The sequence below is a fragment of the Trachypithecus francoisi genome, unplaced genomic scaffold (assembly GCF_009764315.1).
Source record: "Trachypithecus francoisi isolate TF-2019V2 unplaced genomic scaffold, Tfra_2.0 Lachesis_group16, whole genome shotgun sequence".
NCBI classification, from domain to species: domain Eukaryota; kingdom Metazoa; phylum Chordata; class Mammalia; order Primates; family Cercopithecidae; genus Trachypithecus; species Trachypithecus francoisi.
In genome coordinates this window covers 94,088,703-94,105,445 of record NW_022681461.1, presented here as the reverse complement: position 1 = coordinate 94,105,445, position 16,743 = coordinate 94,088,703, and the positions used below count along the sequence as shown (strand labels likewise).

General features: G+C 44.0%; 1 protein-coding gene across 7 annotated transcripts in view; it reads left to right on the top strand.

Annotated features, from left to right (window-relative positions):
* The window catches only part of NFX1 (nuclear transcription factor, X-box binding 1), an 87,182-nt gene that overhangs the window by 54,581 nt on the left and 15,858 nt on the right, over positions 1-16,743 (top strand). For 5 of the 7 annotated variants that reach the window (XM_033238314.1, XM_033238313.1, XM_033238312.1 and 2 more), the window contains 7 exons: positions 610-718; positions 2,563-2,682; positions 6,475-6,554; positions 11,022-11,252; positions 12,085-12,158; positions 13,862-13,963; positions 14,627-14,668. In XM_033238314.1, coding sequence (XP_033094205.1) covers positions 610-718; positions 2,563-2,682; positions 6,475-6,554; positions 11,022-11,252; positions 12,085-12,158; positions 13,862-13,963; positions 14,627-14,668 — 758 coding nt within the window. Of the gene's footprint in view, positions 1-609; positions 719-2,562; positions 2,683-6,474; positions 6,555-7,102; positions 8,184-11,021; positions 11,253-12,084; positions 12,159-13,861; positions 13,964-14,626; positions 14,669-16,743 lie in introns of those variants that run through there. The other 2 variants (XM_033238315.1, XM_033238317.1) reach the window with 2 other exon arrangements.

Sequence of the window (16,743 nt, the reverse complement as noted above, 5' to 3'; positions counted from 1 at the left end):
CAAAGACACACACACAATGTGAAAATAAAATATATTTTTTTTAAATTTCAAACTGGCTCACTCCTGTAATCCCAGCACTTTGGGAGGCCAAGGTGGGCAGATCATGAGGCCAGGAGATCGAGACCATCCTGGCTAACACGGTGAAACCTTGTCTCTACTAAAAATACAAAAAAAATAGCCAGGCAACGTGGCGGGCGCCTGTAGTCCCAGCTACTCAGGAGGCTGAGGCAGGAGAATGGTGTGAACCTGGGAGGCGGAGCTTGCATTGAGCCGAGATCGCGCCACCGCACTCCAGCCAGGGTGACAGAGCGAGACTCCATCTCAAAATATATATATATATATATAATCTCAAATATATGCAGAAGCAGAGAGACTAGTATAGAGAGTCCCATATACACAACATCCAGCTTTAGTATTGATCACCTCATGACGAATTTTGTTTTATCTTCATCCCCGCGTACTCTCCCTTTTGTGGCTATTTTGAAGGTATTTCCAGACATCATTTTATCGATAAATGTGTAGAGCTTTGTTTTTATTAATCTTGTTGTTATTTATGGAAAATACAAAATGAAGACCATTTTATGAACAAATACAAATCTCTCTTCCCAGGATAAGGAGCACAAGTGTCCTTTGATTTGTGGGAGGAAACTCCGTTGTGGCCTTCATAGGTGTGAAGAACCTTGTCATCGTGGAAACTGCCAGACATGCTGGCAAGCCAGTGAGTGTCTTTACTATATAGTGTATTAGAAGAGTTTTTTAGAAATTCAGACATAATATACTTTGAGAGATTGATTTACTTAGAATGGTGTGGATTCTTGAACTAAGCCTTCGTATTTCCAATATGTTGAGACTTTCGTTAAAGTTACTTCTAATGCTGTATTGTAGTCCCTGAAAACTTGTGTAATGAGCAGTGATCCTCAGGTGGGGACTAGTTCGTTGATAGATTCCTTCTCTGCTACCTGCATCATGTTATTTACCTAGGTTCTGTCCTCAACAATCTTCTTTCTCTATATTATTAGCAGCAGTTTGCAAACTTTTTTGTTGTAGGGCTCATTTACATTACTAAAAAGTATCCTAAAGAGCTCTTTTTATGTGAGTCATATTTATCTATATCTACCATATTAGCAATTAAAACTGAGACATTTAAAAAATAATTGATTAGTATATTTAAGAATAATATATTCATTGCATGTAGTCACAAAAGTTTTTTAAATAACTTTTCAAAAATATAGAATGGTGGATACTTGGTTTAATAGAAGATAGCTGAATTCTCATATCTACTTCTGCATCCAATCTGTCATGATGTAGTTGAGGTATATGAAAAAAAATCCATCCTTACACAGATAACCTTACACAGGAGAAGGGAAGAGTATTTTAAAGATGTTTTCAAATAATTACTGATATTCTTTGAAATTACACCAAAATTCAACCTCATTTCAAAAAGGACTTGACTCAGTGTTTTTGTTCTCTGTCACTAAAATTTATTGGACTTTCTTATACTTTGAATGGATCTTTTTACCCGTGCATGATTTTATTGTATTGTATTGTACTGTATTTTTTTGAGACAGAGTCTTGCTGTGTTACCCAGGCTGGAGTGCAGTGGCATGATCTTGGCTCACTGTAAGCTCCGCTTCTCAGGTTCACGCCATTTTCCTGCCTCAGCTTCCCCAGTAGCTGGGACTACAGGCGCCCGCCACCATGACCGGCTAATTTTTTATATTTTTCGTAGAGACAGGGTTTCGCCGTGTTAGCCAGGATGGTCTTGATCTCCTGACCTCGTGATCTGCCCACCTCAGCCTCCCAGAGTGCTGAGATTACAGGCGTGAGCCACCGCACCTGGCCCCGTGCATAATTTTATAACAGCCAACGTTGATCATTTGGAAAATAATTCTTTTTTTTTTTTTTTTTTTTTTGAGACGGAGTCTCACTCTGTCACCCAGGCTAGAGGGTGGTGGCTGGATCTCGGCTCACTGCAAGCTCTGCCTCCCGGGTTTACGCCATTCTCCTGCCTCAGCCTCCTGAGTAGCTGGGACCACAGGCGCCAGCCACCTCGCCCGGCTAGTTTTTTTGTATTTTTTAGTAGAGACGGGGTTTCACCGTGTTAGCCAGGATGGTCTCAATCTCCTGACCTCGTGATCCGCCCGCCTCGGCCTCCCAAAGTGCTAGGACCAGAGGCTTGAGCCACTGCGCCCGGCCCGGAAAATAGTTCTTATGTGATCTTTGAAATGTTGATAACTTTCCTGTTATAATATTAAAAACTCAGTCATTAATATAATCTCCAGTCTAGAAATATGTTGGGAAAAGTATTGGGAATTTGTCAGGGTCATAGTAGTAAATGAAATTTCATATCTGCATGCCTCTTTCACCAACTTAGTTTTAATAAAATAAAAGTTTAATAAAAAAAAAAAAACCTCCTTTAAAAAAAGTAGCACCTCCAAAGATTCTCCGCTGAAACTACAAGCAAAAATGTGTGTGTGCATGTGTGTGTGTATGTGTGTAAATATGTATGTGCACATCCCAAACTCAGAAAGGATTCTTTTGTTTTACCTGCTGTTCCACCAGGTTTTGATGAATTAACCTGCCATTGTGGTGCATCAGTGATTTACCCTCCAGTTCCCTGTGGTACTAGGCCCCCTGAATGTACCCAAACCTGCGCTAGAGTCCATGAATGTGACCATCCAGGTGAGTAGCATCTTGTCTTCACACTTCAGCCTGCTCACACCGTGTCATTTAGGATCCTGCTGTGTAACTGTCTTTGCTGCTCTAAAGTCATGCTGTGATGGCTGCCCCTTGCTCCCATGCTCAGGGGCTGCTTCTGTGAAGGTGGGTCTGTAATCTGGGCCACAGCTTGGAATCACACCTGAATTCTCATATCTACTTCTGCATCCAGTCCATCGTGATATAGTTGGTTTACTCCATTGGTTTACTCTAGGGATGTCAAAGACACCTAAAAAGGTTGGAAGACACCCCAGCTGATCTTATCTCTCAAGAACTTTTATTTCTTTGTGGTCTCCACTTTGGTGCGTATTTTGAAATTTAGCGTCTTTTTACAAAATTAAAAGTGACTTTTTTGTTGTTATAGAAGCAATATGTATTTATCCTGTTAAAATTAAGAAAATAGGCCGGGCGCGGTGGCTCAAGCCTGTAATCCCAGCACTTTGGGAGGCCGAGACAGGCGGATCACGAGGTTAGGAGATCGAGACCATCCTGGCTAACACGGTGAAACCCCGTCTCTACTAAAAAATACAAAAAAATTAGCCGGGCGAGGTGGCGGGCGCTTGTAGTCCCAGCTACTGGGGAAGCTGAGGCAGGAGAATGGCGTGAACTCGGGAGACGGAGCTTGCAGTGAGCTGAGATCTGGCCACTGCACTCCAGCCTGGGCGACAGAGCGAGACTCCGTCTCAAAAAAAAAAGAGAAAATAGAGGCCAGGGCCAGGCGCAGTGGCTCATGCCTGTAATCCCAGCACTTTGGGAGACCAAGGGGGGCAGATCATGAGGTCAAGAGTTCGAGACCATCCTGCCCAACATGGTAAAACCCTGTCTCTACTAAAAATACAAAAATTAGCCAGGCGTGTTGGTATGTGCCTGTGGTCCCAGCTACTCAGGAGACTGAGGCAGGAGAATCGCTTGAACCCGCGGGGCAGAGGTTGCAGTAAGCTGAGATCGCACCACTGCACTCCAGCCTAGTGACAGACCAGTACTCTGTCTCAAAAAAGAAAATAGAGGCCAGGCACAGTGGCTCGTGCCTGTAATCCTAGCACTTTGGGAGGCTGAGGTGGGCAGGTCACTTGAGGTCAGGAGTTCAAGACCACCCTGGCCAACATGGTGAAACCCTGTTTCTACTAAAAATACAAAAGTTAGCCAGGCATTGTGGCAGGTACCTGTAATCTCAGCTACTCGAGAGGCTGAGACAGGAGAATTGCTTGAATCAGGGAGGCAGAGGTTGCAGTGAGCCAAGATCGTGCTACTGCACTTCAGCCTGGGCAACAGAGTGAGACTCCATCTCAAAAAAAAAAAAAAAATAGAAAAAAAAGGCCAGGTGCAGTGACTCACGCCTCTCTTTGGGAAGCCAAGGCAGGTGGATCACCTGAGGTCAGAAGGTTGAGACTAGTCTGGCCAACATGGTAAAACCCTGTCTCTACTAAAAATACAAAACTTAGCCCGGCACGGTGGCGGATGCCTATAATCCCAGCTACTTGGGAGGCTGAGGCAAGAGAATCACTTGAACCCAGGAGGCAGAGGTTGCAGTGAGCCGAGATTGCGCCATTGCACGCCAGCCTGGGTAACAAAGTGAGACTCTGACTCAAAAAAAAAAAAATAAAGTCAAAGTTTGAAATTAGGCCGGGCGCGGTGGCTCAAGCCTGTAATCCCAGCACTTTGGGAGGCCGAGACGGGCGGATCACGAGGTCAGGAGATCGAGACCATCCTGGCTAACACGGTGAAACCCCGTCTCTACTAAAAAATACAAAAAAATTAGCCGGGCGAGGTGGCGGGCGCCGGTAGTCCCAGCTACTTGGGAGGCTGAGGCAGGAGAATGGCATGAACCCGGGAGGCAGAGCTTGCAGTGAGCTGAGATCTGGCCACAGCACTCCAGCCTGGGTGGCAAAAAAAAAAAAAAAAAAAGTTTGAAATTAAATAATCTATTATGTGTCACCTCCTAAGAATTATACCTTACATGTATTTCTCAGGGTCTTTTGCCATGTGCAAATATATATGTTTGCATTTTTTCCCCAAAATAAAAGTGGGATCTTACTGAACTGAATGCTTTTAACTAGCTTTTTTCCCACTCTTATTATTATATGTTTAATCTGTCGCCTTGTCAGTGTTTTTTTTTAATATAAATTTTTCATGGCAATTGAGTGTCCCGTTACATGGATAGTCCATAACTTATTCAGTCAGTCTTGTGTTGCTGGACATTTCAGTGTTTCCAGTTTTTCTCTGATAAACTGCTCAGATACCAGGCCAACAACCACTTGACATCACTCAGTTTCTGTATCTGTCAAGTCTAGTTGCTGGCTTTCCTCTATCACCATACTGGGCCCATCATTTCATTTTACCAAATACCAGAGGCAAACCTGAAATAATTCAGGGGACCAGATTTGATACCCACAGTTAGTCTGGCAATATGATTCAGACTTAAAACTAGAAAACCAGCTCTTGATTTTTTAAGTTAATGGAGTAAAACAGAACTTAAATTCTCTTTTTTTTTTTTTTTTTTTGAGACGGAGTCTCGCTCTATCACCCAGGCTGGAGTGCAGTGGCCGGATCTCAGCTCACTGCAATCTCCGCCTCTTGGGTTTCCGCCATTCTCCAGCCTCAGCCTCCCGAGTAGCTGGGACTACAGGCGCCCGCCACCTCACCCGGCTAGTTTTTTGTATTTTTTAGTAGAGACAGGGTTTCACCGTGTTAGCCAGGATGGTCTCGATCTCCTGACCTCGTGATCCGCCCGTCTCAGCCTCCCAAAGTGCTGGGATTACAGGCTTGAGCTACCGCGCCCGGCCTTGAATTCTTCATTAAGTGGAATGTTCCCTCCTTCCTTGGGAATCTTAGGATAGTCCTCCCAGCATAGTTTGAAAGCCCCTCCTGTGGCATTCATACCAGCATGAAGTACATGCCCAGGCCAGTCCCCACCCGTTCCCTCCTTTACACTTACTTGCAGATGTTACAGATGAAGCCCAAATCCTGCTGGGCAACATCCGTAGTAAGAACTTAACCATTTGTGAATTGTGTTGTTTTAGCCTATTTTGTTCCCCATTCATTTCCATTTTCTTAAGTGTTTACTGTATTTCTAACATGGTGTCAGACACAGAGGGAACTTCAGAGGAAGAGAAAAATACCCCGTGACCATGAGGTTCTTATGTTCTCCCTGCAAGGAGGAGAATGGTTGTTCAATACACATGATACAACCACCCTTCACATGCAGATGGGCTAAATAATGTGGCAGCAACCCATCTGTGTAGGAACTGAGACACCAGGAAGTGTGAGGGAGCTCAGGCTAGAGTGTAGTCAGCCAAGGAAAGCTTCATTGTAGGAGGTGAGTTTTGATGAACTTCCCCGTATAAGCAGTAATGAAATTGGAAGGAATCAGCAGAAGCATTTTAGATGGAATTAATAGCAAAGATATCTAAGCAGAAGTGAGCAGTTGCTGTTAAGGTAGGGCCAAAAGAATGACATAGTAGAATTGGATGGACCATATGGCTGTGCTGTAAGAGATGAGATGAGAAAGCTGCCTCCTCTGCTTCTGTTTGAGCATGTCTCTTCCGCCTTGGTTGGGTTTCTTTTTCTCACTTATGCTTGTCCTTCAACACTTTAACATAAAGTTAGGTACTTTTTACTTTCCTGTAACCATTTTTTAAAAGTACTCCCAGTTTCTGAATTTAAAAGTTTCATGCCGTATGCCATTTATGTGATGTATAATGGTTTATGTGGCTTTATTTCGAAAGTATTCCTAAAGTTACCTTTCTCTTTCTGCAGTATATCATTCTTGTCATAGTGAAGAGAAGTGTCCCCCTTGCACTTTCCTAACTCAGAAGTGGTGCATGGGCAAGCATGAGGTAAGTTTTCTCTCTCAAGTGCTCATTGTTCCAGGCAGAGCTTCATGATTTTAGTACTTAAGAATTGTTAGTCTCATTGTTTATCAAAGTAAATACATTCAGAAATAGAAGCTTTCCATTGCTTAAAATTTTTTCTTAAGATGTAATTTGCATACAACAGAATTTACCCTTTTTATTGTACAGATCCATGAGTTTTAACAAAAGCATACATACCATCAAACCACTACCACAATCAAGATGTAGAACAGTTCAGTCACCCCCAAACATCCTTCATGCCCCTGTGTACTCAATGTCCCCAATTCCAGTCCCTGAAAACCAATGATCTGTTGTCTGTTCCAATCATTTGACTTTAAAACACCAATTTTTTCTTTTTAATAACCACCTTATTCCTGCAAAAATGGCAGTAATCAAAAAATAATAGATGTTGGCGTGGATGTGGTGAAAAGGGAACAGTTTTACACTGCTGGTGGGAATGTAAACTAGTACAACCACTGTGGAAAACTGGCGATTCCTTAAAGAACTAAAAGTAGATTTACCGTTTGATCCAGCAGTCCCACTACTGGGCGTCTACCCAGAAGAAAAGAAGTCATTATACGAAAAAGATACCTGCACACGCATGTTTATAGCGGCACAATTCACAATTACAAAAATGTGGAACCAGCCCAACTGCCCATCAATCAACAAGTGGATAAAGAAATTGTGGTGTATATATATATATATATATATATATATACATACCATGGAATACTACTCAGCCAGGAACGAAATAATGGCATTCACAGCAACCTGGATGGATTTGGAGACCGTTATTCTAAGTGAAGTAACTCAGGAATGGAAAACCAAGCATCGTATGTTTTCACTCATAAGTGGGAGCTAAGCTATGAGGATGCAGAGGCATGAGAATGATACAGTGGACTTTGGGGACTCTAGGGAAAGGATGGGAGGCGGGTGAGGGATATTAAAAACTACACACTGGGGCCGAGCATGGTGGCTCATGCCTAGAATCCCAGCACTTTGGGAGGACGAGGCAGGCAGATTACGAAGTCAGGAGTTCGAGACCAACCTGGCCAACATGGTGAGACCCCATCTCTACTAAAAAAATTAGCTGGGCATGGTGGTGCATCCCTGTAATCCCAGCTACTTGGGAGGCTGAGGCAGGAGAATTGCTTGAACTCGGGAGGCGGACGTTGCAGTGAGCCAAGATTGTGCCACTGCACTCCAGCCTGGGCAACAGAGCAAGACTCCGTCTCGAAAAAAATAAATAAATTTTAAAAACTACACATTGGGTACAATGTACACTCCTCGGGTGATGGGTGCACCAAAATCTCAGAAATCACTGCTAAGGAACTTATCCATGTAGCCAGACACCACCTGTTCCCCAAGAACTACTGAAATAAGAAAAAGGAAAAAAAAATCACTGATCATAGGTCACCATAACAGATAGAATAATGAAAAATTCTGAGATGTTGCGAGAATTACCAAAATGTGACGCAGACGCGAAATGAGCATGTGCTGTTGGAAAAGTGGAACAGATAGACTTGCTGGACACAGGGTTGCCACAAACTTGCAATTTGTAAAAAATGTGATATCTATGAAATGCAATAAAGTGAAGTCCTATAAAAAAATGCATATTTATTGTACAGTTGAAAAGATTTAATTCTGCTACTGAGAAAGAAATACTCTAACATTCTGGCATATAAACCACCAGACATGTGATACACATTTTTCCTTGCTCTGATTAAGATGATACTGTTTTCTACATTCCAACTGTCCTATACCAAAAAAAAAAAAAAAGATACTGTTTTGTAACCTGCTTATTTTGCATCATGATGTATTGGCCAACATTTCATGAAACACTCTTGACATCTATAACAACATGCCATATTCTTTTATCTTCATGGACGTATATTCCTCCACTGATTTCCTGTGGGTGGTTCTCAAGTCCTTGGTATTTATTCTTTTCTATGTATCTCACCTTTTCCATTTTATCCATTCTAAAACATCAGTGTGTTATCTTTGTGTTGATGGCTTATTCAGACTTCATTCAACAGATAACAAGTATGAGTACCTACTATGTGCTAGGTAACAGGCTAGGTTTGGGTGATTTGAAAGTGAACGAGACTAACCCTTGCCCTTATGAAGCCTTCACTTTGGGTCGGGAGGCAGGCATGAAAACAGACAATAGCAGTAATGTGGGAAATACAGAGGGCTAAGGAGGATGGAAGGGCTCTCCAGGTATTTTGCAAGAATTAACGTCCTAAAGGGTAGCGAGAAGAAAGTAATGTGGAGAGGATGACAGGGCAGAGCATGGGCGAAAATTATCCCCATTGCCCTGGTAGTAGAATACGTAAGTGTTTAATGATTGAGAACTACATTCCACCAAAATATGGATTCCAGTGCGATGGGAAACATGTATGTCCTAGATGTTGGAGGTATCTTCAAGGGAGAGTTGTGTGTCACTGCAGTAGAAGTACATCCCTCATTTCGAGGGTTCATGAAAGAATTTGAGTGAATATATAAGACTAGCCTTTGGTCCTACAAGAGTAAAATTTCAGCAGCTTTTTCCTATGGTGAGGAAGCCTGGAAACAGGCCATTTTTCAAGAAAAAAAAATGAGTTGGGGGTTCCATGGTCTGTTTTCTCTAAATTTTTTAAAGGACAGGACTGCCTGAAGTTGTGGAGACCGTGAGTTGGGAGACATGAGGAGAGTTAAGTATTTAATTGCAGAAAACAGCCTTCTAGCCTGGGCAACCAGTGGGATCCTGACTACAATGATACAAAAATTAGCTGGATTTAGTGGCATGCCTGTATGCCCAGCTACTTGGAAGGCTAAGGCAGGAGGATCACTTGAACCCAGGAGTTCAAGGCTGCAGTGAGCCATGATTGTGCCACTGCCCTCCAGCCTGAGCAACAGAGCAAGATTCTGCCTCAAAAAAAAGCAAAACAGGCTGGGCACAGTGGCTCACGCCTGTAATCCCAACACTTTGGTAGGCTGAGGCAAGTGGATCACCTGAGATCAGCAGTTTGAGACCAGCCTGGCCAACATAGTAAAACCCTGTCTCTACGAAAAATACAAAAATTAGCTGGGCATGGTGGCACACACCTGTAGTCCCAGCTACTTGGGAGGCTGAGGCAGGAGAACCGCTTGAACCTGAGAGGTGGAGGTTGCAGTGAGCTGAGATCGCGCCATTGCACTCCAGCCTGGGCAACAGAGGAAGACCATCTCAAAAAAAAAAAGCAAAAGCAAACAAAAAAAATGGCCCTCAGTCTCAGAACCCTGGGCCAAGGTTGCCTTCCACCCCCGCTATTGACTCTGCTTTAGCAGTTCAGAAAGGAGGGAAAAGATCATCTGCCCCTCCCAGTTAGTCATAGCATTTTCAAGCACTCCCTAGTTATCTAGTTACATTTGTTTGTTGTCACTTTGGAAAGTTTATGTCCCAGATCACATTTTTGGCTTCTGCTACAAATCCTTTTGAGTCATAACAGAGATTATTAAATAAAGTTAAGGTTTGTTTTCTTCATCTCAAACTAACCTTTCAGACTTTGAAAATCAAAGTGATTTTTTTCCAGATAAATAGAGCTTTTTTAAAAATACAGCTTTTAAGCCGGATGTAGTGGCATGTACCTATGGTCCCAGCTAATCAGAAGACTAAGGCAGGAGGATCACTTGAGCCCAGAAGTTCAAGTCCAGCTTAGGCAACATAGTGAGACCCTGTCTCTAAAAATTAAAATAATAATAATTCTTATTTTAAAAACTGGGCTGAGTGTGGTGGTTCACGCCTGTAATCCCAGCACTTTGGGAGGCTGAGGCAAGTGGATCGCTTGAAGTCAGGAGTTCAAGACCAGCCGCCTGGCCAACATGGCGAAACCCAGTCTCTACTGAAAATACAAAAATTGGCTGGTCATGGTAGTACACACCTGTAATCCCAGCTACTCAGGAGTCTGAGGCTGGAGAATCCCTTGAACCCTGGAGGTGGAGGTTGTACTGAGCCCCGAGATGGGCACCACTATACTCCATCCTGGGCAACAGGGTGAGACTTCCTCTCAAAATAAATAAATACAAACCATTATTGCCAGATGCAGTGCCTCACACTTGTAATCTCAGCACTTTGGGAGGCCTAGGCAGGTGGATTGCTTCTGCTCAGGAGTTCGAGACCAGCCTGGGCAACATGGTGAAACCCCATCTCTTAAAAAAAAAAATACAAAAATGAGCCAGGCATGGTGGCATGCACCTGCAATTCCAGCTACTTGGGAGACTGAGGTGGGAGGATCACGTGAGCCCCAGGAAAGTCATAATCATGCCATTACACTCCAGCCTGGGCGACAGAGTAAAATCCTTTATCAGAAAAACAAAAACAAACAAACAAAAAAAACCCTGCTATAAGCTCAGAAATGTTTTAAGAGAAAGTTAAAACTCACCCCAAATCCCATATGGAGATGAGAATCTGACTACTTCTGTCTCTCCTAGTTTCGGAGCAACATCCCCTGTCACCTGGTTGATATCTCTTGCGGATTACCCTGCAGTGCCACGCTACCATGTGGGATGCACAAATGTCAGAGACTCTGTCACAAAGGGGAGTGTCTTGTGGATGAGGCCTGCAAGCAGCCCTGCACCACCCCCAGAGCTGACTGTGGTCACCCGTGTATGGCACCCTGCCATACCAGCTCACCCTGCCCTGTGACTGCTTGTAAAACCAAGGTGGGTATTTCTGGCCACAGATGGAGCATTGACTGTGGTTCTGAGGCTACTAGTGAGTCCAGAACTGTCTACAGTAGCCCCTGGGCATGCATCTTAATCAGGGGTCATTGGTTGCCAAAAACCACAAGTTAGAGAAAGGTAGAGTCAGTCACACAGGTTTCTGCCTGCCAAACTTGGTATGGCCTTTTGATTCAGCAGGTACCCACTGCCGCCAGACTATAGTCTGTGTCTCCCTTGGATCAGATTCTCAATAGACACTGATTGTTTACTCCATTTATTTAATAAATGTATAAATGTCTTTTGTGCAAGACGTATGAGGTGCTGGGGATAAATTAGTGAACAAGAGACACATGGTTCCTCACTACCTGATGGGACAGATATTCAGTTATTGCTTAGATAACTAACTATGGCTGTGGTGTCATGAGGGAGTAGTTTAAGCCTTGTGGAGGGTGCTATGAGAGCAGGTAAATGGGAGTTTTAGCCTGGTCTAAAGGATCAAGTGTGGCCACCTTGAGGAGGTGGAGTTGGCTAGGCCACAGTTGGGCCTAGGGCAGGCGTCTGTCTCTGATGATAACTTCATCCCAGGCCTGCCCCTTCAGCCAGGATGAAGAGCAGAGGTGGTTTCCAAAAGGGGGCATTGTGGATGGAGCACTTCTAGCATGTCAGCAACTGTGTCAGTTTGCATGTGTGGTTAGCTTCTTCCAGTTTGGAGAGTGGCCACCCACTGACTCTCTAGTCTCTGCTATGGTTTAAGAGAGGATTTAAGAGTGAAAACTGCTTTATTCACATGGTTCCAGTGCGCTAAAAGTCGTTCCATGTCATCTGACTTCAGGTAGAGCTACAGTGTGAATGTGGACGAAGAAAAGAGATGGTGATTTGCTCTGAAGCATCTAGTACTTATCAAAGGTTAGTGTTACTTAAATGTTAACAACTGGTGACCTAGGTGAAACAGATACGTGTGTTTTGTTTTGTTTTTAAAGCTAATCAAGTGAATCAGTGGGAGTGGAGAAGAAACAAGTCTGTAACTGGTTGTGATCAGTTGTAAACACCACTGCACAGATACATGTGTTTATCATAGTATCCTTGCACCTTTTCTAAAAGCTGGAAAGGTTTTTTTGTTTGTTTTGTTTTGTTTTATTGAGAGGGGTCTAGCCCTGTTTCCCAGGCTGGTCTCCTACCTCGGCCCCTCAAAGTGCTGGGATCACAGGAGTGAGCCACCAACACCTGGCTAGAAAGTTTCTTACATACATTTTTAAGAATCTAGTTTCTCTAGTTCAAAGAAAAAGTGCTGCTTTATGTACCTTTTCTTCCCTAACTTTAGTGTGTAAAATAACTTTTAAATTTTTCCACTTCCTCCTTCCTCTTTCTCTTTTTCTCTCTTTTGGTCATATTACATTGTGAGATAAGAAGGGAAGATGTCCTGAAGTTAGGTGAATTGCTTTCACATCCCACCATTTGTCATTGGCACAGCCGGGGCTAAGCCCTGTGCCCTTCTGGTGTGAGGGTTTCTTTTTTTTTTTTTGAGACGGAGTCTCACTCTGTTGCCCAGGCTGGAGTGCAGTGGCTGGATCTCAGCTCACTGCAAGCTCCGCCTCCAGGGTTTACGCCATTCTCCTGCCTCAGCCTCCCAAGTAGCTGGGACTACAGGCACCTGCCACCTCGCCCGGCCAGTTTTTTGTATTTTTTAGCAGAGATGGGGTTTCACCGTGTTAGCCAGGATGGTCTCGATCTCCTGACCTCGTGATCCGCCCGTCTCAGCCTCCCAAAGTGCTGGGATTACAGGCTTGAGCCACCGCACCCGGCCGGTATGAGGGTTTCTAATTGTTCTGTGAGGTATCTCTGCAGCTTCCTGAAGTCTTGGGACCTGTGTAGCCATATAGGGATCTGAGTGCTGAGATGGAGATGTTAGAGAATGAATGGTTTTATATATATGTATAATATATAATATGTCTTATAATTTATATATCATATATATATGGTTAGATGGGGAGAGGTGCCTTGGATATAGGACTTTAAGAGGATGCACACACCAGATTGGCTGTGTTTGAATACCTACTAAGTGCCAAGTGTTGCTCTAGGGAATACTGAGGGTTTGAGTCACCTCATCGCTTCCCATGTAGCTGCTTTGAATATAATTGAAGAGATATGACATAGATATGTCGGTAGTTCATAGTAGCCGGGCTTCCAAGGCCACACCAGTTTTCATGTGATAGATTTGCTTTTTTTTTTGAAATGGAGTTTCGCTCTTGTTGCCCAGGCTAGAGTGCAGTAGGGTGACCTCAGCTCACTGCAACCTCCACCTCCCAGGTTCAAGTGATTCTCCTGCCTCAGCCTCCTGAGTAGCAGGAATCACAGGAGCCTGCTACCATGCCCAGCTAATTTTTTGTATTTTTAGTAGAGATGGGGTTTCACCATATTGGCCAGGCTGGTCTTGAACTCCTGACTTCAGGTGAGCCACCTGCCTCAGTTTCCCAAAGTGCTGGGATTACAGGCGTGAGCCACCACACCCGGCCTAGATTTGCTTTTAAAGAGGTCTTCTGTATCCCAAGTATAAGGAGGTTCTTGTGAAACTGCAATGCCTCTTTTTCCCTTTCTTTTTTATATTTCAGAATAGCTGCAATTTCCATGGCCTCTAAGATAACAGACATGCAGCTTGGAGGTTCAGTGGAGATCAGCAAGTTAATTACCAAAAAGGAAGTTCATCAAGCCAGGTAATTTTTAAAATGCATATATGTGCCTCTTTCTTCAATTAGACTTCAATTAGAGGGCAGGGATTATTCATTTATCTCAGTACTTCATAGTAGAGCCTTGCATACATAATAAGTATTCAATAGACAATTTGATGTTGAGACATCCGTTCCATCCCCAGTGCATCCTACTCAGGAGATAGCTAAGACTAGAGGAGACTTTTCCAGGCCTCACAGTAACCAAAGAAAGCAGAGACCTATATGTGTTTACCTTAACCCATATGAGAATAGAGAACCCAGAGTGATGACTGTCTCTGGAGTGGGAGATTGGGCTGTTAAGAGGGGCACCTGTGGAGCATTTGGGGCTGAGCAGCCAGGGAACACTCTGAGGCCACTGGAGGACTCCTAGGCCCCATAACAGAGAGGCCATCCCACCTGTCCTTGAGAGGGACCTCATCCAGCCATCCCTGGATTGAGGTCCCTGGGGAAATGGTATTTCTAGGGCAAGGGTACTAATGGAAACTGAAGAGCAGGTGGCCTCACAGGCTGCTTCCTGGCCTGAGGGAATGTTCTTTGGCAAGAGTCAGCTGTGCTTCCAGGTTGACTGAGACTTTCTTTTCTTGCTGGATAAGAGCTGTACAGCCAATACTCTGATTTTATTTTATTTTTTTTCATTTGCTTATCCAGGCTGGAGTGTGATGAGGAGTGTTCAGCCTTGGAAAGGAAAAAGTAAGTAGTTTCAGTTGCTTTTTTAATCTCCTTGCCCTTGAGCTCTGTGAAATTAATGAAAGGGAGCAACCCTTCAAACATCAGACATTCACTCAGCACTGCGCTGCGTCTTTTACTGTTATCAAAGAGCAAGAGAAATGCCGTTACCAAGAATTGAATTGTCTTAAGGATAATCACTCAGGTGATTTCAGTATATTGAGAAACATGAGCTGTGTGGTTTTGGGCATGATATAAACATCATACCAAGCATACTTGTTCAGGGACTGGCCAGCTTCCTGACTCAGAGAAAAGAGGTTTAAAACAATGTTTAGTGAACTTTTCATTGAAGTTTAGCATACATAGTGAAGATTGGAAGTGTGCAGATCAGTGAATCGTCACTAAATGAATACAGTTGTGTAATTAAGCACTCAGGTGAAAAGATAATTACCAGAACTGTCCCTTGTACTCTACATAAACGTAAAACCTCTATCCTAACTTCTCTTTAGATTAGTTTTTGAACTTTATGTAGGTGATGAAATCATGTAGTTTGTATTATTTTTGTCTGGCTTCTTTCATTACATTTTTGTGACATTCACTCCTGTTGTTGCATGTAGCAATGCTTTATTCATTTTTATTCCTGCATGATTTTTTTTGTATTACTATTCATTTACCCATTCTACTGTTAATGGATATCTTTGTATTAAGTATTAGACTATTACAAATAAAGCTGTTAAGAATTTTTTGTTTTGGCCGGGCGCGGTGGCTCAAGCCTGTAATCCCAGCACTTTGGGAGGCCGAGACGGGTGGATCACGAGGTCAGGAGATCGAGACCATCCTGGCTAACACGGTGAAACCCCGTCTCTACTAAAAATACAAAAAAAAAAAACTAGCCGGGCGAGGTGGCGGGCGCCTGTAGTCCCAGCTACTCCGGAGGCTGAGGCAGGAGAATGGCGTGAACCCAGGAGGCGGAGCTTGCAGTGAGCTGAGATCCGGCCACTGCACTCCAGTCTGGGCGACAGAGCGAGACTCCGTCTCAAAAAAAAAAAAAAAAAAAAAAAAAAAAAAAAAAAGAATTTTTTGTTTTTTGAGATGGAGTTTTGCTCTTGTCACCCAGGCAGGAGTGCAATGGCATGATCTTGGCTCACTGCCACCTCTGCCTCCCAGATTCAAGCGATTCTCTTGCCTTAGCCTTCAGAGTAGCTGGCATTACAGGCACGTACCACCATGTCTGGCTGATTTTTGTGCTTTTTTTTTTTTAAGACGGAGTCTCGCTCTGTCACCCAGGCTGGAGTGCAGTGGTGCAATCTCAGCTCATTGCAAGCTCTGCCTCCCAGGTTCACCCCATTCTCCTGCCTCAGCCTCCCAAGTAGCTGGGACCACAGACGCCTGCCACCACACCCGGCTAATTTTTTTGTATTTTTAGTAGAGACAGGGTTTCACTGTGTTGGCCAGGATGGTCTCTATCTCCTGACCTCATGATCCATCCACCTCAGCCTCCCAAAGTGCTGGGATTACAGGCACGGGCCACCGCACCTGGCTTGATTTTTCTATTTTTAGTAGAAATGGAGTTTCACCATGTTGGCCAGGCTGGTCTCAAAACTCCTGACCTCAGGTGATCCACCTGCCTCCACCTCCCAAAGTGCTGGGATTACAAGCCACCACACCCGGCCCAGAACATTCTTAAACTTGCTTTGCTCTATATTTCTGTACATTTCTGTTGGATGTAAGCCAGAAGTAGAATTGCTGATTTTTTTTTTTTTTTTTTTTGAGACGGAGTCTCGCTCTGTCGCCCAGGCTGGAGTGCAGTGGCCCGATCTCAGCTCACTGCAAGCTCCGCCTCCCGGGTTTACGCCATTCTCCTGCCTCAGCCTCCTGAGTAGCTGGGACTACAAGCGCCCGCCACCTCGCCCAGCTAGTTTTTTATATTTTTTTAGTAGAGACGGGGTTTCACCGGGTGAGCCAGGATGGTCTCGATCTCCTGACCTTGTGATCCGCCCGTCTCGGCCTCCCAGAGTGCTGGGATTACAGGCTTGAGCCACCGCGCCCGGCCTAGAATTGCTGATTAATAGGGTTTACATATGTTCAGCTTTAGTAGA